Source organism: Diplodia seriata (assembly GCF_021436955.1).
Source record: "Diplodia seriata strain FDS-637 chromosome Unknown scaffold_2, whole genome shotgun sequence".
NCBI classification, from domain to species: domain Eukaryota; kingdom Fungi; phylum Ascomycota; class Dothideomycetes; order Botryosphaeriales; family Botryosphaeriaceae; genus Diplodia; species Diplodia seriata.
In genome coordinates this window covers 1,080,841-1,100,478 of record NW_027117309.1, presented here as the reverse complement: position 1 = coordinate 1,100,478, position 19,638 = coordinate 1,080,841, and the positions used below count along the sequence as shown (strand labels likewise).

The 19,638-nt window shown below is 57.8% G+C and overlaps 8 protein-coding genes across 8 annotated transcripts; 3 read left to right on the top strand and 5 right to left on the bottom strand.

Annotated features, from left to right (window-relative positions):
* Nucleotides 1–141: 141 nt before the first annotated feature.
* SLS55_001709 (uncharacterized protein) lies at nt 142–1,253 on the bottom strand (the record flags this gene model as incomplete). Its single annotated transcript, XM_066773199.1, has 2 exons — nt 142–742; nt 829–1,253. 2 exons carry the CDS (start codon nt 1,251–1,253, stop codon nt 142–144), a joined length of 1,026 nt encoding a protein of 341 aa, XP_066635766.1.
* A 711-nt stretch (nt 1,254–1,964) lies between these two features.
* On the top strand, nt 1,965–2,337 carry SLS55_001708 (uncharacterized protein; the record flags this gene model as incomplete). The annotated part of the gene is made up of 2 exons (XM_066773198.1): nt 1,965–2,123; nt 2,176–2,337. 2 exons carry the CDS (start codon nt 1,965–1,967, stop codon nt 2,335–2,337), a joined length of 321 nt encoding a protein of 106 aa, XP_066635765.1.
* Nucleotides 2,338–7,303: 4,966 nt separating this feature from the next.
* SLS55_001707 (uncharacterized protein) lies at nt 7,304–7,595 on the bottom strand (the record flags this gene model as incomplete). Its single annotated transcript, XM_066773197.1, has 2 exons — nt 7,304–7,385; nt 7,438–7,595. 2 exons carry the CDS (start codon nt 7,593–7,595, stop codon nt 7,304–7,306), a joined length of 240 nt encoding a protein of 79 aa, XP_066635764.1.
* A 265-nt stretch (nt 7,596–7,860) lies between these two features.
* On the bottom strand, nt 7,861–9,423 carry SLS55_001706 (uncharacterized protein; the record flags this gene model as incomplete). Its single annotated transcript, XM_066773196.1, is given in 4 exon segments — nt 7,861–7,950; nt 7,970–8,514; nt 8,679–8,751; nt 9,316–9,423. The coding sequence occupies 4 exon segments, from the start codon at nt 9,421–9,423 to the stop codon at nt 7,861–7,863; spliced, it is 816 nt and encodes a 271-aa protein (XP_066635763.1).
* Nucleotides 9,424–10,127: 704 nt separating this feature from the next.
* HUL5_1 (ubiquitin-protein ligase (E3)) lies at nt 10,128–10,734 on the top strand (the record flags this gene model as incomplete). Its single annotated transcript, XM_066773195.1, has 2 exons — nt 10,128–10,132; nt 10,176–10,734. 2 exons carry the CDS (start codon nt 10,128–10,130, stop codon nt 10,732–10,734), a joined length of 564 nt encoding a protein of 187 aa, XP_066635762.1.
* Nucleotides 10,735–15,724: 4,990 nt separating this feature from the next.
* Nucleotides 15,725–16,746, top strand: FOX2_1 (bifunctional hydroxyacyl-CoA dehydrogenase/enoyl-CoA hydratase fox2; the record flags this gene model as incomplete). Its single annotated transcript, XM_066773194.1, has 2 exons — nt 15,725–15,959; nt 16,742–16,746. 2 exons carry the CDS (start codon nt 15,725–15,727, stop codon nt 16,744–16,746), a joined length of 240 nt encoding a protein of 79 aa, XP_066635761.1.
* Nucleotides 16,747–18,326: 1,580 nt separating this feature from the next.
* Nucleotides 18,327–18,806, bottom strand: CIC1_2 (proteasome-interacting protein cic1; the record flags this gene model as incomplete). Its single annotated transcript, XM_066773193.1, has 2 exons — nt 18,327–18,615; nt 18,799–18,806. 2 exons carry the CDS (start codon nt 18,804–18,806, stop codon nt 18,327–18,329), a joined length of 297 nt encoding a protein of 98 aa, XP_066635760.1.
* Nucleotides 18,807–18,826: 20 nt separating this feature from the next.
* On the bottom strand, nt 18,827–19,431 carry SLS55_001702 (uncharacterized protein; the record flags this gene model as incomplete). Its single annotated transcript, XM_066773192.1, has 2 exons — nt 18,827–19,063; nt 19,423–19,431. The coding sequence occupies 2 exons, from the start codon at nt 19,429–19,431 to the stop codon at nt 18,827–18,829; spliced, it is 246 nt and encodes an 81-aa protein (XP_066635759.1).
* Nucleotides 19,432–19,638: the final 207 nt, after the last annotated feature.

The following is a 19,638-nucleotide window of genomic DNA, read 5'->3' as shown; positions in this document are numbered from 1 at the left end:
GGAATTGCTGAAAAACACAGAAGAAATTTGAAAGACGCGCATGAGAAGGGATAGACATTGCTGAATGAAAACATGACGGATATTGCAAGATACATCTAATCTATTAGCTCTCAAACGCATCAATGAAGTAACCTTTGCTGCTCAGCTCAATCTCTTCAGGCCCTCAACCATGAAGGTGATGGTATCTCTCCCCTGCTGAAGAACACCGTCCATGGCCAAGAACGGATGCGGCATGCCCTTCATGATATGCAGCTCCGCCTCCACACCACCCTTCCTCAACTTCTCGGCAAACTGCACACCCTCGTCTCTGAGCACATCAAGTTCGCCAACGGTAACAATGGCCGGAGGAAGCTTGCTCCAATCACCCTCCCACAGCAGCGGCGAGGACTCAGGATGGGCCCAGTCCTCCTTATTCGGCAAGTAGTGGTACCTATACCAAAGCATCTTCTTCGCCGGCAGCGCCGGAGTGAACTCCAGCTCCTTCCAAGACGCGCTGTTCGTCGTGTCCGCCGTGTTATCCGTCACCGGCACGCACAGGAACTGCGCGAGCAGCGGCGGCGACCCGCCCCTCGCGACCGCGCGCTGGGCCATGATGGCCGCCAGGTTCCCGCCCGCCGACGACCCGGCGACGACCTGCTTCTCGAGGTTGAGGTTGAGCAGCTCCTTGCCCTCGCCTTGCAGCCACAGCAGCGTCTCCCAGCTGTCGTGCACCGCCGCCGGGTACGGATGTTCGGGGCCGAGCCTGTGTGTGTGTGGCACCACCGCATTAGCGCCGCGCATTCCACCGTATCCTTTTCTTCCGTAGCCTGTAAGCGGGTAACTACATACCTATAATCCGGGCTCACGACCACCCAGCGCGCCCTGCTGCACAGGTTCGCCGACACGGTGTTCTCGGTGTCGATGTTCCCCAGCACCCAGCCGCCGCCATGGTACCACACGGCCACGGGCCAGCCGCCGGCGGGCGCGTCGCCCTCGGGCGTGAAGGTCCTGACGTGGACGTCGGGGCCGTCGGATTCCCGGCGCCTGATGGCGTGGTCCTGGACGCTGCCGACTTTGGGCGGGGTGCCGCCGCCGGGGATCAGCACGCCCGAGGTGCGCGAGGCGGCGACGGGCTGCAGGTGCACCTGCTGCTTGTCGAAGATGTGGGCGTTGTAGAAGGCGCGGTAGACGGGGTCGAGGCGCGGTTCGATGGCCGGGTGGAGCGGGTAGGGCGGTTGGGTGCGGGACGCGTCGAAGGTAGCTGGTTCTGACATTTCTGCGTGATGATGAGCCTCTGGCGGAATATGGGTAGAGGAGCAATTGAGGGGAATCGGGGACGGAAGGGGCCTCACGAGCTGGTGTGGCCGCGTCTTTCTATGGGCCGAGCGACTGGTCGGCCGGCCGGCGCGGGCGGCGTCGTGGTCGTCGTGTCGCGGCAATCATGTCGTGTGGTGCCCCGCCGTGAACCGGCGTGGCAGATACGGCGGCGGACCGGCGATGCTGGCGGGGGGAGCTCGCTCGAACAACCCCGCTGTGCGTGGGGGCCGTCGTGGGGGCGCGCGGGAGGAGGGGTCGTCGGCGCGTGGGATGGAAGTGTTGGCCGGTCTGAGGTGCTGTGTTGGGCTTGTGTGTGGCCAGGAGATATATCGCAGCAGGAAGCGGGGGACGGTCGGCACGGGCTGCACGTCGCTCGCGTCGGTCGGCAAGCATGGCCAATCGCCCGAGAGGCACAAGAGGGCCCTGGCGGATCGACGTCGCAATCGGCCTAGTCTGCGATAGAGCCAACGGCTCAGATCCAACGTCGCCGATGCTTCGACAGCTTATGCCGTCGCTGTCCGTGGCCGGCCCGGTCCAGGGCGCCGGCTGCGCTGCCGAGGCCTTGGAGGGGTACTTGAGGCACTGCTTGCGCTGAACCGCACTTCTTCACCTTCCCCTCTATTTCCCCCCGCTCTCCAATCCCACAACTACACCACGTCCTAGCAACCATGCCCAAGGTCGCCACTCTTACCGACAAGGCTCCCAAGCCTCTTCCCGGCATCTACTCGCAGGCAATCGTCGCCAATGGCGTCGTCTACTGCTCCGGCGCTGTCCCCATGGACCCCGTGACTATGAAGCTCATTGACGGTGATGTTCAGGCGCACACCGTAAGTTGATGTTTTGCGATTGGCAAGACATGCTCGCTGACGCTGGCCTCAGCACCAATGCATCAAGAACCTCACGGCCATCCTCGAGGCCTCGGGCACCACCATCGACAACGTCGTCAAGGTCAACGTCTTCCTCTCCAACATGGACGACTTCGCCGCCATGAACGAGGTCTACATGACCTACTGGGGCGACGTCAAGCCCTGCAGGACGTGAGCTTCTTCTCCGCAACCTTTGTAGCCCCACCCCGACTTTTTGCTGACCCACGATCCCAGATGCGTCGCCGTCAAGACGCTGCCGCTCAACACCGACGTCGAGATCGAGTGCATTGCCGTTCTGCCGTAGGTAGATAGCCCGCACTTCCAAATCAAAAGAATCAAAAAATAAGAGACTCCTTGGCCAACACCTGCACAGTCAACAGTCCGCGCCGAAGTTATGATCGTTTGCTTAGGGAGGTCGGATGCATCATGGAATAGGAAGGGGAAAATCACATGAAGCACATAATTCAAGATGAATCCATTTCAGCGCCTGGAAATGCTAAGCGATCCCGCTTTCAAACACTATGCCCGTGAATCTGGACTGAAGCTTTCGGGTGGCCTTCATACAAGGAGGATAGCTGCTGTACGGTAGTCGTCGAGTCGACGTAGGCGTCTCCCCACGGTAGCGAGTCGGCCTCTTAATCTGTCGGACACGCCATGAACGTGCCCTCCTGCCCGACCCCGCCGCCGCCGAGGGATAGTCGCAGCGAGGCTGTGATCCTGCGGCGTCGGTAAGGCACAGCTGGTAACGCCTCCGGGACTGGGATTTCTGAATGAGGCTCGACTCTCGAGAGTACTTCCTGCGAAACTCGGACGTCAGCAAACAGCGTTCCGTTTGGGAGTCTGCCGACGCTATGGTAGTACAGGCGCCGCAGCCGTGAGGGGCGGCAGGATTTCGACAACGTGCGATTCTCGAGGGGAGGAGACGTCTCGACGGTGCCGGAATCGGACAGGTGGCGTGGGTGTCCTGGATTCTGCGCCGGTCAGCTTGAGGAGCGAGCGAGGCAGGGCGCGGCTTCGGCTGCCGGCGTAGAAAGCTGTGTGGATCACGTACTGTCATGGTGCCGAGGAGTCTAGAGGGGGCGCGTCTCTGTCAGGCACGCTCGAGTAAGTGTCGGGACGACGCGATGTTGTTGCCGTCGAACGCCTCGCCGGGGTCGGACATTGCTGACCGGTGAGCCGCAGTGCACAACGGAATAGCTGCGGTGTCAGGCTCTCGTGCAACTGTGTCTAGAGGTGAAGAAAGAAGGGGGCTTTCCAGCAGCGCCTTGTCTCGAAGCTTCGCGACTGCTCTAGGTTTTTTGCTCCTTTACCAACAAACTTGCTTCATCTCTGCTGCCGGCGTTGTTCGTGAAGCGCACATTCGCTCGCTTCTTTCTTCATTATCCCTATTGCTAATGCTCCCGCGGTGTTCTAGACCAAACTCACGGCTGCGACGAGCGCGAAGACAACATCGACGGCCGCAACGCCACTATCACCCCAAGCTGACTCTTGCAATCCATAATATATGGTCGGCTGAAGGGGGTGGTGGAACACTTCTTTAGCAACTACTGATGTTCAGGGACTCCAACGACATTTGATAGATGCCAAGAAGGGCGCGAGTCACTTCCACAGGCCAGTTCTGATACATATCTCTGTACATTCAATGACTGAGCGCACGAAAAGGAGCACTCTCTGTTGTTGCACAACTCTCCATCCCAACTGCAATTCGTCTAGCTGTACTGATCCAAGATACGGCAATTCAGCGCAAAACTTGCCCGTTCATTATCTGCTTAACTTATCCACATCGCTTTCATCAACAAGGACGATGACAGAAATCTGAACGTTCTACGGAAACACATGCTCGATTCTTGGAACTATTCTCCCAGCTAGCAAATGGATGTGAAAATACCTGTTAAAATCTACGTACTGTTCCAGTCTGCTTTGCAACCATGAATCCTCCTAGCAAGCAAATGTATGCGAGAACTCCCTTCAAAAGCCATGTACAATTCCTATATACTTTTCAAGTCCTGCAGCGTGTCCAAAGTTGTCCTCATTCGCGCAGTGGTGGGCAACGCGAGTAGCTCAAGGGTTGCCTTCGTGGGGACTAAGGACTTCAATAAGCGGTCGCTGATGTCGCGGCGACTGTGCCTGGCACTCTTCGGAGTGAGAGCCATGGGTGTGTGGACATCCTGAGGTGAGGCTTCACCTTGCTCATCGTTGATCGCGAGGTTGCGGATCATGTCATCTATCTCGGCGTGTACCTCGCGAAACTCGCCGCCTGGCATCAGACGCCCTTTCGGGTTGACCATCCTGGGGCCGATTGGAGGAGGGAGTGGCTGCGCTTTGGTTGGATGCTGTGTGAGCATGGGGTTCGCTGGCGGCTCTTCAGCACACCAGTACGTGGACGCGGTCTCATGGTTGACCGAGCGCGAGTACCAGCCGAAAAGTAACCTCGCATTCTTTCTCCCTTTCCTACATGGCAACGCTCGTGTCCAGCTTCCAGTTCTCCTTCCAAACCAGCGTGGGAGCACCGGCACCGCCTTGGAGCACTTGTTCCTAACCTGGTCGAAGGGTCTGCGGGAAGAGGGGGTCCTCAAAGGACAACGAGACAATGTTCACTGCTGATCACTTCGAAAGAGGGCGATGAAGTCCCGATGAGGTTGACGGCCAGAGAAGAGCTGGAGTTGTAGAGTAGGGGGTCTCAGCCGCAGAGGGTGAACTGGACGACACCATCCAAGCCAGCACGGCATTCGAGTGGGTGCGAACACTGGGGGTCGTCGTTCATCGGCGGGAATATCTTTTTAAAAGTATACCGGGCCTTCGGATCGCCGTATGAGCGAGCGTGGCCGGGCTGCCATTCGTAAAGGCAGGGATCGAGGCTAGGCTCGCAGGACAGAGTGGAGCCTGCGCCATCGTTCAAGGAGTTGCAACCGTTGCAATGGCCAAGATCTGGAGCTTCCTTCTCATGCCGCGAACGCCCTCCATGACGCGCTGCATGTCGGCGTTAGTGTATACTTAGCTTGATGAGCTTCAACGTGTTCAGGCAGCGGCCGCGAATCGCAATCGGATGGGTCAAGAAGCTGTCCATTCACGAGGATTTCTGCGCGGCGGGCTACGTCGGTAAAGGGACTTCCATCCACGACGGAGAGATCTGCGGACAGCCAGTGGCATCACAGAGTATGGCGCCCAAGAGGAGGCTGGTAGATGTGGCCGGTGGAGAAACTCGGGTCCTCCTCCCTTTGCAGTTTGATGGTGACTCCGTGAGCGTGGTCTGCAGCATCCGGGACTCCTTCACTATGAGAGAGTCGAGACCGGCACCATCATAGATGGCGGTGGCGTTATCGCTGCTGTCGCTCGTTTGGTATTCGCCGCGCGCCTCGAGGCGGCTGGTGAAGAGGACATCTCCAAGGCTAACACTGAATAGGACGGCGAGGATGACTTAAGGAAGTCCGCGGCTGGACATCCGGGACCGTGTTTGGGGCATCCCCACGGGCGGCCTCGGCGGCAGAGCGTTGCGCTTGGAGTTCTTTGTGAACTCCCGCGCGCTCGAGTTGTTCTTTGCGGGCGTTTTGGCGACACCGAAGGGGAGCTCCGAAAGTGAGCGCATGGTCGTTGAGCGACTCAATAAGGCACAGAGTATGGCGTCCAAAACCTGACGGCTTTGCTGCCTTCCTCTAAACTCGTGGATATTCCTACCATCACTCCATTCCGCCTGATCTGAGGGAATACCTTTGGCATGGTATGGGACAGCAATTGGGTCTCTAGAAGGATGAACACCATACTGGACGGACCATCGCTTTTTGAATGTGAGCAAAAAAATCTCCCTCGCCTCGGCATCAAGCAAGATTGGGTGAATGATCTTCTTGACACGGCTGGCGTCGAGCAGCATCTTGGGTATTCCGCCGATCTACCCAACGGTTGAACTCGCGAATGGTCCTCCCATCGCTCCAGTCGATTTTCTCCCTCGCGTCAGCGTCAAGCAAGACCGGGTGAATTATCTTCTTGACACGGTCGGGGCCGAGCAGTATCTTGGGTATTCCGCCGATCTTGGTGAGATTTTTGACCGCGGTGATGAGGTCCTTGCGGTTAAGAGTCGGGAGCATAGCCGGATGGCAAACCCCTTGCAGCCACACCTTCTGGGCAATTCGATCCACGGCATCCGCATGCGCCGCGCCTCCGTTGCCCTCCTTCAGCTCCTCGCCGTCATCGTTGTCGTCATCTTCACCATCTCGACCAACGACATCCCACTCGTCACGACGAGACAATGTTCACGGCCGGCTTGCGCGTGCGCTTCTCTTTGTTGATCATGGAGAAGGCCTGCAGAAGTTGGGGATTGCTCTTCGTGGTCGTTACGACGAGACAATGTTCACTGCCACGGCCTCGGCGACATGCACGAGGCAGTCTTCGTTGAGCCTCAACAGCGGAGGCTTGCCGGCTTCCGTGCGGGGGCCTTGGTCGGGCTCGTCGGGGCTGCTTGCACTTGTAGCAAACACGCTCGTTGGAAGTCTCAGACGGGCAGTCCCTGGACAGGTGGCGGGAGTCCAGGCGGCGCCATCGGTTTTCCGGAGAAAGAACCCCGGGGCTGGTAAACCCGAGGTAAATAGTCAAGCTAATCGGATGTTATTAGCAAAGGCAGAACAAAGAGTGGTGATTGGTGTAGGAGTACGAACAGGAGGCTAAGCGCGGGCATTCCGCCCACAGGGCCATTGTTAGGCCAGAAGAGGCTCTGGTGGTACTTGGGGCAGGGCATCACATGCTCGCCCAGGCAGATGTTAAGTAATGTGCCCGCGAGCGAGCATGTGATGCCCTTGGTTGTCCCGGGAAAGCGCCCGGGCTGGTAAATCCGAGGTGGATTCAGGCTGTTGAATGCCGTTAGCGAAGGAAACACGAAGAAGGATGGGGAGTGGTGTAGGAACACGAACAGTAGACCGAGGGCAGCAATCCACAATCAAGACAATGGTCGTCAGGCCCCGGTGTGTCTTCCCAGACGAACCAGGCCGCAGGTGGCATTTGGGGAAGACACACCGGGCTCCAGGTGGCGGCTTGAGCATCGATTGGTGCCGCGGCACCTCCAAGTCCGCGTCGTCTTTCCAACGTTTGGTGACCAGGGCCACGAGCGTCCCTCATCATTTCCTTGTGGATCTCCCAAAATACTTTGTGTATCAAGGTGTATCGATGCTGACCACTTCGGAGAGAGTGCGAGGGTGGGCAGCGCGGGGCTCCTCCTCGTGGCGTTCTTCCTGGCTGCTGGCACATTAGTGGCGATAGAAGAAGCATGCGGGTGATGAAAACTTACGAGGCCACCTCTCCGTCCACAGCCGCCTTGACTTCTCCCAACAGCTTTTCAGTCAGCGCCAGTCCGGTCTTCTGACCGCCCAGCTTCATTCCATCATGCGGGGTGTTCTTGAGCGAATCCAGATCTCCCGCGTTGGTGGCGACATCCCGTGCCAGCATTTGTGCGAAAGATATGGCTATCCACACCATATCCGAAAGACAAGACACCGAACATAAAAGTAAGGCTATACACTTCGTTATGTGTTGCCTTACGACAGAACTCGATCAAAGAACCCCAGTGGGTTCCCAAGGGGAGGTCCAGAATATCGCTTAAAAGGACCTTGTCAAATTTCTGGCCGTGTCCTTGGATTACCGGCCACTGTTGTAGAAGAGAACCAAGAATCGTGGTCGTAGGAAGCTTCGGAGACCATTTCATCAGTTCTCTTCATTTAACAACCTTCAAGCTCTTGAACTCCTCGGATGTCTTCGCGAGGATGTCCTGGAACTGCGCCAGGTTGCGCGCCGTCGGCTTGTGCTTTGGCGGCGAGGTGTACTGCGCCGCGGGCAGGGATCGGGTAGCCCGGCCCGTAGGTGAAGTCGTGAGGCACGGGGGCCTCGTCGGAGCTGCTGTTGTCGACGGCGGCGGCGGCGTTGCCGTTGGCGGCGTTGCCGTTGCCGTTGTCGTTGTTGTTGGCGGCGTTGCCATTGCCATTGCCGTTGACAGCAGCAGCAGGCTCGGTGACAGCAGCGGGCTCAGTGACAGGACCAGCAGCGGGCTCAGTAGCAGGAGCAGCAGCGGGCTCGGCGACAGCAGGAGCGGTAGCAGCGGCGGGTTCAGTAGCAGCAGCGGCGGGCTCAGTAGGAGCCACGGCGGCGGCAGGTTCAGCGTTGGCAGGAGGAGCGCTAGCAGCCAAAGCAGCATTGGCAGCTTCACCAGCGGGCATAGCACTAGCGTTAGCCGCCTCAGTGTTGACAACCGGCGAAGCGGGACCAGCAGCAGCACCGGCGCCGCCGCCCGACGACTTGTCCCTCGAGTGTCCGACCTTGAAGCTGATACCGGCACCGCGCGGGCCATGGACAATTCCGTTTGAGGTTTCACCTCCGGGGCCCAAGTGGGGCTTACTTGCACCCCGATGTATAGATCGCGAAGTGTTGGCATGGGTAGCTTGCCGCTGTTCGCTCGGCGGAGGATCTGGCTGGTTGGGTGAAGCGAACGAAGCCAAAACCGCGGCTGCGGCCGGTGTCGCGGTCTTTCACGACGACCTGCAAGGTCGCTGGGCTGGAGGGTCATGCTGGGCTTGACTTGAGCAGAGTGGGTGATCGATTGGGATCTGCCCTGCCGAGGTGGTTGTTAGCAGAGTACATGAGGCTCTAGGTGAAGGTGGAAGTACCTTGATCTGCAGATCTCTCGTCTCACTCACGAGGTCTGTCGTGCTTTTCCGAGTCGCCGAGCGTAATTGGCAGATCCAGTTGTGGGTAATGCGTCGGACTTGGTCGAGCAACATCGATGCGCTCACGGGCGAGTTCACCCGCGCTTAGGCTGTAAAGGAGGAGGTAAGAAGGCCATCTAGGCCAGCGGGTGCGAAGGCTGGCTCATGTTGGCGCAGGCCAAGCTCGGCGATGAGATTGTCGAGTGCGGAGCTTTTCGTGAGAATACAGGCCAGCGGTGGCGAAGGCGGACTATGTTGGCGCAGATCAAGCTCGGCGATGGGGTTGTCGAGTGCGGGAGCTTGAAGCGTGAAAGCGGAGTAGGACAGGAAGAAGGAATGCACAAGCGAGAAGAGGCAAGGAAGGGCAGAGATGGAGGGAGGGTGAGGGTTGGCATGCAAAAGTGAGAGCCAAGCTGGAAGATCTGCCCCAATAGTGTTCCTTCGGAAGTTGTGCAGCTTCAGCCTCGGACAGCCTTCAGCTGGCGAGCGATCTCGCGGCCGACGAAGATCTTGGACTTGAAGGCGCTACGAGCGGTGGATGGTGTGCTTGAGCTGCTGCTTGGAGAGGAGCTGCCCATGGTGGTGGAGCGCAGGCGGTCTTGAATCTAGAGCGGATGGAAGCGGGTCAAGGTCAGCCTCAGTTTCTAGGTACTAGGAGCGCCACCCGTTCGGACGCGAGCGTCGAGGGGCATGCTTTCCTCGTCACCGGAGGGTGCGACTTACCAGACAAGAGATGCCGCGATGCGTTCAGCAGGCGGAGCGAGGCTCAGACAGAGATATGGACGCATGTAGATGGTCTTGGAGGTTGAGGAGCTGCGGTAGGTGACCAAGAAAAGCTGCAGCGGAGTGAGGAGGGTATGGCAGGTGAGCAGCGCTAGGCACCTGCTCTAGGCGGGGCTTAGCGCGGTCGGCTAAGCGAGGAGGAGGCGGCGAAGGGCATCCAAAGTGAGCTGTGGTGAGATTGAGGAAGGCATTCGCCAGCGAGCATGTCCAGCCGGAGCACCCCTAGCCATGGCGAGCAAGAGGCTCCAGGCCGCCACGCTAGAGGCTGGCTCAGCGCGGTAAGGGATGAACGAGCTGCGCAGGAAGGGCATATATCGAAGCGAAGCTGTTGCGCGAGTAGTGAAGGTCATGGCGGGCAACCGTGTTCACCGGGGGTGAAGATGGCCCCGCGAGCAGGCAGCCGTTCTAGCGCGCGGCGTATGCCCTCTCACCCCCGACCCCTTAGCGCACACCGTAGGCTTCGAGCAAGATGACGGGGTCGTGCCGCTGTTCTTGGTGAATGGCGTGCGGAAGGTGGGGAGGGGAAAGAGAGTTGGAACGGCAGCAGGACATTGAGCTACGGCGCCGACGGTGGACGCACAGCCTATGGTGGCGACACCGCTTACGGCGGGAGCACGGCGTACGGTGAGAAGCACTGCCTACGGTTACGAGATCAAGAGCACCCGACTGACAACTCCCCCCACGCAGCCCATGCCGATGCAGCCTACCCCACCGAGGCCGATGCCTTCCTCCAGATCCAACGCCTCCTCCTCTTCATGAACCTGCGCAACGATGACGACCACAGGAGACTTACCCGCTACTGCAATCGCGCCATGAAGTCGGAATTCACAGGGGGGGCTTGGCCCATGGCTTATTTGCGCTTGGAACGGGCAGTGCTGGGCACCCTAAACCGCCAGGTCAAGGCTATATTTGAGAGTGCGGACAAGACGGACCGGACTGGGCAGCGCGGACAGAGCACCGCTTCGTCTGTGCTCCAGGCTCCAGACAGCCCGGCCCTGGACGTCGCCGCCGCCGGCGCGGTGCGCGACGTGTGGGCACTCCCACCACACCCGTCGCCGCCACCTCCACAAAATCCTTCGACGCCGACGATGGACCCTCACAAATGATGTCATCGATGAGTTCAAGGGTTTCAGCCTGAGCGCCGGCAAGTCCCACCCAAGACACGGTTCTTTCCTGAGCCCACCACGAGTAGCTCTGCATTGTCGACGGCGAGACCGTCTTCATGGGTGGTCTTAATCTCTGCTACGGCCGCTGGAACACCAACCAGCACCAGATCGTCTGGCCCGGCCAAGACTACAACAACGTTCGCATTATGGATTTCCAAGAGCGGAGGGCCGTCCGGGGGTGTAGACGACCGGGGCGCCGACTTCTTGAAGGTGAGCATGGGCGCGCCTCCAAGCCTCGCAGGGGGCGGCTCAGGTCCTCATCACCTCGGGCCGGTGGACCGTCGACTCGGGAGCGCGCGTGAAGCTGCGCTGCACCAACTGGGCGGGGCACATGCCGACCTGCAAGATCCCGGAAGGGGGGTTTGTGCGGCATCACCGCCGTGCTGTCGTCGTCCTTCATGGGGATACAGTCTGCGCGTCTTGAACGAGTGCGTCGACGCGAGAAAGTGGAGCTCTTCCGGGCTTACTACTTTGTCTGTTTCCGTTCAGCATCGCTTTCGCGGGTGAAGCGGCCTCCAATGCGAGGCGGGCGGTGGGCATCCTCGCTGAACGAGGCCTTGCGGCCGCGTAATATAAATCATCCCGGCAGTGTCTAAAGTATCGCCGGCGCCTACACTCTGGCTTGGCCTAGGTATGGGCGTCGGCGGTCTCTAGCACTTCACGTGAAGTGTTAGGGTTCAACTCCCTCCGAGGGAACATCACATTCGCAAAAAATCCAAGAGGTCTCACGAAAAAGACCGAGGACGGGATTTCTGCGCGCTCCGCGGGAGCGTGTAGTTTTACTTTTTAGCTCAACGTCTCTTCTTTTTTTTCTTAAATATCGTTCTTTCGTCTCTTTTATCTGCTCTTTTCGTGTTTAAACTTCTTTAATTTCTAGATTTTGCATCGGTTCCTGTTGTGGGGTGTGGTTGTTGTGGTAGCGACGCCTTGCGGTACCATGGCTGCGACCACCGCACCCTTTGAGTCATTCGTACGTTGGTCCAGCCTGTGAACTAACTAATACGGCTCCGGCTACAGCTACAACGGTTACACCAACTCCTGCTTCGAGGAGAGTGGTTCGTGTGAAACAAAAGCTATCTACTAAGAAACAGGAGACTCCGCGTAAAGGCTGTTCCGTTTTCGACCTTCTGCTTCAGGTATGTTGACGTCGACCTATGCTCGCCAGCCGATGACCACGTCGTGCTCCCGTCCCCATACGGCGACCCGGCCCCCGCACCGACGACCTCGCACCCGCCCGCTTCCAACAAATTGCCAGTGAGATTCCGGCAAGTCGCCACTACGCTTGAGAGAACTGGACACCACGTTGAGGTCCATCATATCCTGAGGTTCGATGTCGTGGGCGCCGCCGTCGTCAACACCAGCCGCGCCATCGACGCCGACTTTCCCGCGCAGGTGCGCTTTCGAGCCTTTTCGGCGTCGTTGGGACGTCCGATCGTTACTCGACCATCGTCTTGAACGTCCGGCTGGTGTAATGAGCGACCCATTTTCTGTCTGGGCAGCGTTGTATACATCCGAATCCACAACGTCCAGATGTTGCCTTCAACTACCGACATGGATGCGCGTGCTAGTAGTAACAGCCGTTGTGGTGCTTTACGAGTGCCCGGTGAACGGCGGCACGGTGCCCAATGTTGTCGCGAACGACCCGCCGGAGAAGGCTGCACGACATTGACCATGGCTGCCGTGTCGCAGAAAACGCCTTTGCCCATGGCCAGCACCGGGATGCGCCACAAAGCCGCCAAAGTGCGGTGTGAGAGGTGATCTTTGCAATTTCGCTGCTCCGCTCAGCTGAGTCCGCTCTCAATAATCGCAATGGATCACCTCGACTTCACCTCCGACGGCTTCTACGCCTTCGACATTCAAAGCAGACGGGTCGATGAAGCCCTTATTGATGGCACCAGGCTCGAGCCAGAGTGAAATGATATAGAGTGCAATCTCCCCGGCATCTGCGAATCCCTCTTCTTTCCTAACGAAGACGCTCGCGAGAAATAAATGCTTAGAAATAGCTTAATAGGCCTCTTCTTCGATCTTACTTGGAGATACCCGCGAACGGCGCATGGCTCGGGGCGTACTCGGCGACAAGATTCATGTTTCCCGCTTCTCTACATGGTTTTTGCTTCCCAACCTCGGCTGCTGCTTCGGGATTCCGCGTCACTGGCCGTTGCGCTCGCCGGTCTTGCACTGCCTGCAAAGATTTCTTCCCATTTATCAGATTCAAGTCCGGGCAAGCTCGGGCACCACGACACTGGAACGGACGACGGCAGCGTGCGCAGCGCAGTCGCGACGCCGGTGCTCAATGCCATCCACAATGGCATCAAGCTCCACATCGCTCGCCTCTAACCACCAGGCATCGTCCTACATCGCCGGCTGGCTCGCCTTCAACGACTTCAACTGCGTGCGACTGACGTACTCGATTGAAATGGCGCTGGACCCGACGCAAAGCCGTATCGGACGCCTTCACCGCGGCCGGCGAGTCCGCCGGCATCGCGGCCACCGACATGAGCGCGCCTTCGGTCTGGCGTCTCGCGACCAGCCTCAGCACCAACACCAACACCACCACCGCCGCCGCTGACCGGGGGTACTATTACGACGACGCCGCACCGCCGCGGTTCCGCGTGTATGTACAAACAAGCCTACACCACTAAAAACACGGACACGAACGCAAACACGAACGCAAACACGACCACGACCACGACCACGACTATAAGTAATATGTACTGATGATAGATTGGCCAGGCGAAATCTATCAAGGGGACCCCCAGCGAAGCGCGTAGCTGGCGCTCGCCGCTCGCTGCTGGTGGTTAGTAGTATTTGCTTACCGCTCGCTGCTAGTAGCGGTATTCGCTCGTCGCTCGCTGCTAGTAACGCTCGCCGTTCGCTGCTGGTGACGCTCGCTCGTCGCTACTGGTAACGCTCGCCGCCGTTGCTACTGGTGATGCTCGCCGTCGTCCGCTACTAATGAACGCTAGCCGCCGTTACTACTGATGGTGATGCTCGCCGCCGTTACAGCTAGTGGTGATGCTCGCCGCCGCGGCTGCTGAAATCGCGTTGCCGATGCGAGATTACCTGACTTCTTTTCCAAACTCTCCCACCAACCGCAATCACGAGCGCCGTAATGGCGCAGAACGATGTCGACACTTGTGTCGTCATGATGCTGAACCGGGCCTTCACGCTGGCCATCCACCACCTCAACGGCGAGCAGCAGCATCTCGCCCGGATGCTGCACAGCAGCGCGCTGGACCACTACATGAACTCCTTCACCATCCAATCCAGCATCACCGCCTACATCCGCAGCAGCACGGACGAGATTCATCTACGCTAAGCCTAATATAAACTTCGAGTTTTCTCCGGCTCACCATAACGAACGTAACCCTCTAGCTACACGTCGGTAGGCACGCTACTACGTCGCCGCCGCTTCGGACCTTCGAGTGGTGGCGTATACTGCCTCCGCTTCGCTGGTGGATAATTAAAGGCGAATGCGGTATCACGGCCGTCCTGCCGAGCGAGGCGGCGCTGGTGGCCGTCGTGGGGGGCATGATGTTGTCTTTTGGTAATAATTTTGGGGTGGGGGCAAATGGAGGGGTGGTTATGAGCGGCGGTAACGGCGGCGGGGAAGAGGAGGATGATAGAGTGCGGATAAGGGGGTTAGTAGTACGGTAGTAGAACGGGGAGTGGGCGGGGGAAAATCCGAACTTGGCTATCGACGGCGAGGATTTGGGCGTGGGGATGGTGTTGGATGTGGATGGGGTGGTGCCGGTGGAGGAGAGGGGGGTTGGGGAGGAGGAGTACGAGTAATGGCAGGGGGAATGGTCATGTCGCCCGCGCCCGCGTGTGCGATTGAGGGGGCAACAAGAGCCTGAAAAGACTGCAATGGGTATGCAAACAATCAGTGGCGCGGGCCATGAACTCCTTTGTCTGCTTGCGCCATGCGGCTCTGCAGCTCGCGCTGTTGGCAGACCACCTCACCACTGACCCGCGGCATCATTTGGAGCCCAACGCGGGGGGCTGCATCTATCGTTCAGAGCTCGGCTACCCTCTAGCATTCGGTGATACGTCCTCGGCTACCCAGCGGCATTCTCTCTCGAGCAGGCTACCCGCTGGCATTCGAAGCTCGTCACCGGCTACCTAGCGGCATTCTGGAAGCCTAGCGATCTAGCAGCAGCGATATTGGCGGCGAGACATCCTGACTTTGTTTCTACGACGACTACTACCGATATCTATACGACACACCTGGCGGACTACGGCTTCGCGGCGATTGCGCAGTCCAGAAAGAGAGGGGGATATCTGTTGGCAGACCACCTCACCACAAACCCGCGGCATCAGCGCTGCTCGGCACCCAGCCAAGGCGATTCGTTGATCATTGTCATCAGTCGTCAGCATCTATTCTGGTCTTGCACGGCATGAAAAATCCTTTCGCCCCAGACTTTGCGGTGTGATGAATGTTCTCGGCGACGGCGCGGCGCCACGCGCGCGCCAGCGAGGCCTCGTCGAGGTTAAGAGAAGCGTTCGCCCTGGGCCACTCATCATTGCATGCCGTGCACGCTTCGGGGGCCCCTTGTCCGGTGGCTGCCGAAAGCAACAAGAGTCCTCTGCCCTCGTGGCTTCGGCATCGCACAGCGACAACTCATGCCGTGTATTCCAGGCGCCCATCTACACACCTACAAGGGCAAGCGAGATGGCGGACGGGCGTCTGGAAGGACCCTTTCGTGATGGCATCGCGAGAATTCCATCCGGCAATGGCAGCATGGGCAATATATGGCGGCACAGGCCACGACAAGGGCGCTCTTGAGAGAGCAAGATTTCGCCGCAATATGCACGTCGAACGCGTTCTTCTGCATGGCAGATTGATTTTGAGCACACAAGATTCTGTTTCCGGCGGAGGATGACGTAGACGGAAACTTGAAGTTTAACAGATAGTGTAGACTGCACAACAATGCAGTGTTCCAATCCCGTGAAGACGTCGCACCCGTGGTACTTCTACCGCCACTTTCTCATCAACGGCAAATTCGACCCCGAGTTTAGCAAGGTCGGCGGCTTCGCCACGCCCATCCTGCACGGCCTGTGCTTCTTCGGCATCGCCGGCAAGCACATACTCAAGACGTTCGGCCCCTTCCGCAACATCAAGGTCCGCTTCGCGGGCACGGTGCTGCCCGGCCAGAAGTGCGGTTGTTGGCGGTGTGCGGGATCCATTCGCCGGACGGGGCGAAGGCGATGTTGAGCGGGGCGGAGGCGGTGGTGCCCGGGTGCAGCACGCCGTTGTCGATGCGGAAGGCGGAGGTGGTTTGCGCGCAGTAGTGGAAGGTGCATTCGGCAACTGTCGGCCGGAATTCTGTGTGTCTGCGAGATCTCTGTGCTACGCGTGCGATGCGGGAACGAACTGCTGCAGGTGAAACAGGTTTGTCGAAAGGAGACGCTCTCGCGGGGAGTTTTGGGTACATTACACGAACGCCGTGGTCGATGCTCTGGGCCATGTGCGTGAACCGGAAAGACTATGAGACGTCCGCGCTCGTTGTTATGCTTTTCCTTTCTACGGCCTCATTGTAGAACCTTGTCTCACATGGAACCACGCGAATCGAAACCGTCCAGCTAAGAGATTTGCTTCAGCATGGCACGCTGCACTTTGTTGTCACTGCCTGCACCGTCATAGAATTGTGCGCCTCCGATAGCATGACTCCGTCGAAGAAGATAATGCAGACCTTATGCGCCAGCGCCATCTCGAATAGGGCTTCCAGCCAATTTGAGAATTGGTCAACCTGAACCAATCTCAAATTGGACTCTGAGATTTCGTTTTACTTCCCACTTTGGTGGCTGAATTGCCAATCCAATTTTGTCCCCAAAAGTAGCCAATCAAATCTCGAATGGGCGGCAAATCCGCACGCGGTGGTGTTGATTGAGGGTCGAACGGCAGGGTATGGATGATAATGATTTCAGACTCTGAGCCCATGGACAGGTTAGGTGTCGTACACTCGACATTGTGTACGTCCTTTGCCGCCAGATCTTTTGGACAGCGTGGGCGTCCGCTCCAAACTGTCAGATCCCGAAAATAGATATTCGCTGTGAATTGTGAACAATTACCGGGGTCACAGAAAGTGACGGAAGACTTGATCCATCATCTGAGCTCCTCCAACGTAGGTAGTGGAATCCATTGTCTAGACATATATGCACGTACTTTAAACTTGCATTTACGTCTGGACAATGAATTCATCTACGTACGTAAATATGATGCAGTGTTGATTGAGGGTCGAACGGCAGGAAATCCTCAGTAGCACAGTATTCTCGTTGTATCATGCGGTGTTTTCATGAGTTGGAGTAGCCCTCGTTTTATGTACGCCATTGATGATTGGTTTACTCCGCGTTTCAGTTTGTGGATAATGCAGGCGTGTTGTAACTTCGTCATCGAGATGATTATCGATTGCTCCGCTGGCCGGAACCTCGATCACATTGACAGCTCCTTCGGCTGTTGCTTGCGGTGGCGATGGCTGGAATGGGTTTACGGTCGGCGGCTGATACGACTTCGTGGTTGGTTGTTGGGACTGTTGCGCGGTCGGCTGCTGGAATGGCTGCGCTGTTGGTTGGAACGGGTTCGCGGTCGATTGAAATGGCTGCGCTGTTGGTTGAAACGGTTGCGCTGGTGGCTGGATTGAGTTCGCGGTCGGTTGGAACGGTTGCGCGGGTGAGGGTTGGTCTTTGTCGTTGTTGCAACGAACGGAGGCTGCGGATACTGTGCTTGCTAAGATCCTTTGTTGCCAACGTGCTTTTCGACCCTCTCTCTCGAACCTAGCTCCATTATTCCATTCTTTCGAACCCTTGTTTGACAAAATTCTCCCATCCCTTCTTTGCTTTCTTCTCTTGCCACGTAAACCTTGAGGTTGTTCAGGTGGTGACGGCCGATCATCTTGCCTGCCGTACAATCCTTCAACTCCGCTGATCTTCCAGTTGCTGTAATCCGTTCGATCTTGTATGTGTTTCATCCGCTGGGAGGAAGCCAATATGTATTGACTTTCGTATGACACGCTCATGCATTGTCGAATACTCCGTTTTCCGCGTGGCAGATCCAATGTTCCATAATGCTCGATTCAATTTGGACATGAATGTCGCATGTCTCTGGCGTGTAAAGGACGTGGACACGGGCCGGACCGCGTGCGCGTCAACCGCGACTGCATCGACCGGCAGGCCTTCCTCATCGCCACCACCGCCCTCAACAGCTTCAGCGACCTGTGCATATTCCTCTCTGCGCGGCCTTCTTCCTTGCACTTGACTTCGTTTGCGGGTCGGGGACAAGGCTCCTCCACGCTCGGCCTGAGCAGCGGTGCCGCCGATCTCGAGTCGGCCAATGCCAGGCGGGTCAAGTCCAAAGTTGACCGCAAGAAGCTCGAGAAGGCCGAGCGCAAGATCCGCGCCAAGCAGGAGAAGAAGGAAATGCGCATGCGCCGGCCGGGGATGTCCACCTCAACTACATTTATACGCAGAAGAAAGATGAGAAGCGAGACGAGCCGCTGCACCCCGACTACAGTTACGATCAGCCACACGGGAACCTAGCCGTCGGCGGCGACATCATCATCTTCGGAAGACTCGTCCTCGAGGAGGTTCTTCTTAGTGGACGCGGCGGCCTTGGTGCTCTCGGAGGACTTGTTGTGTGCGGTCAAGGCCTTCGCGGCGCGCAAAGCCTGCGCGGAATCGAGCTGGTAGGACAATACCAACTCACACTTGGTCGCCGGGGCATCTGAAGACTTCGCCATAGTTGCTAGGGCTGTAGGGTCGGAGTGCGGCGAGTGGGTGCGTCGTGGGTGCTGGGCGAGGGTGTAAATCGCTACCCCACGTTGGCTGGCGCGAGCACGAAACCTCGCGCAGATTCTACTGAGCGGCCGGAGAATCGAAGTCGGCCAGATGTAGAGAACAGAAGCTACAAAGATGCATTGTCAAATCGCCTGGCATGCTAGTCCCGGTGAGTATGTTCTCGTCCTCGTATCCCCTTCCCCTTGCTCTCAAATCGAAGCGATGATTTACATGTGCATCATCGGTTGTTCCTTTGCTTCTACGAAAGGTTACGTTCGTCCTTCATGGCCAGGTCCTCATCGCCGTCGTTTTCGGCCTTGACGCCATCGCCAAAGAACTCGCCCCAATCCTCATCCGCGACGCTATTCCTCTTCTCCTTCTTGATCTTGACGTCGCTTCTCCTGCTGCCCTCTGAGCTCGCACTTGCGCTGCTGTCCTTCCGTTCGTCGGGCTCCTTCTTGATCTGCAGCGCCGGCAGCTCCTCGCGCTTGAGCTCCTATTGGTTGACTCTGCACGTGCGGGATGTCTATCATAGGCATCGTGGACGGGATGGGAAGGCCGGCTGCTGTTGAGCCATGGTAGCTGATAGTTCAAGAAGCATATGCATGCCGGCACCTGTCTCTCTCTTCTCTTCCGTGTGTATAGCCTCTGGATAGGCGTTACCTCTCGTCCCCTCGTTGAACCCAAGGGCCAGCCAACCATTTATGGCGCTTGGCTTACATGTAGCCGTCCGCTGCAAATCTGGTGACCGTATTTCGTGGCGAAGAATCTCCGGCGCCATGTAAAGGGGAGAGCCACACAGCGTTTCCGCCAGTGATGATTTGGGGAGGAAGCGGGCGAATCCAAAGCAGCCACCTTGAGCATTACCGAAATGCACGTCTGCGTGTGGGAACATTGTACAACAGATCTTCTACCTTGAAGTCGTTAGCTACGAGGTACGTAGTCTTCAGTATATTTCAATCTTCTCTCGAAACCTACGACTGTTATAGAGAAAGCGAGGCGTCGTTCGGCGCTGCCTGGTCGCCATCCACTCCTCAATACGGATGGAATGGCCAAAGACGACCACCCCGA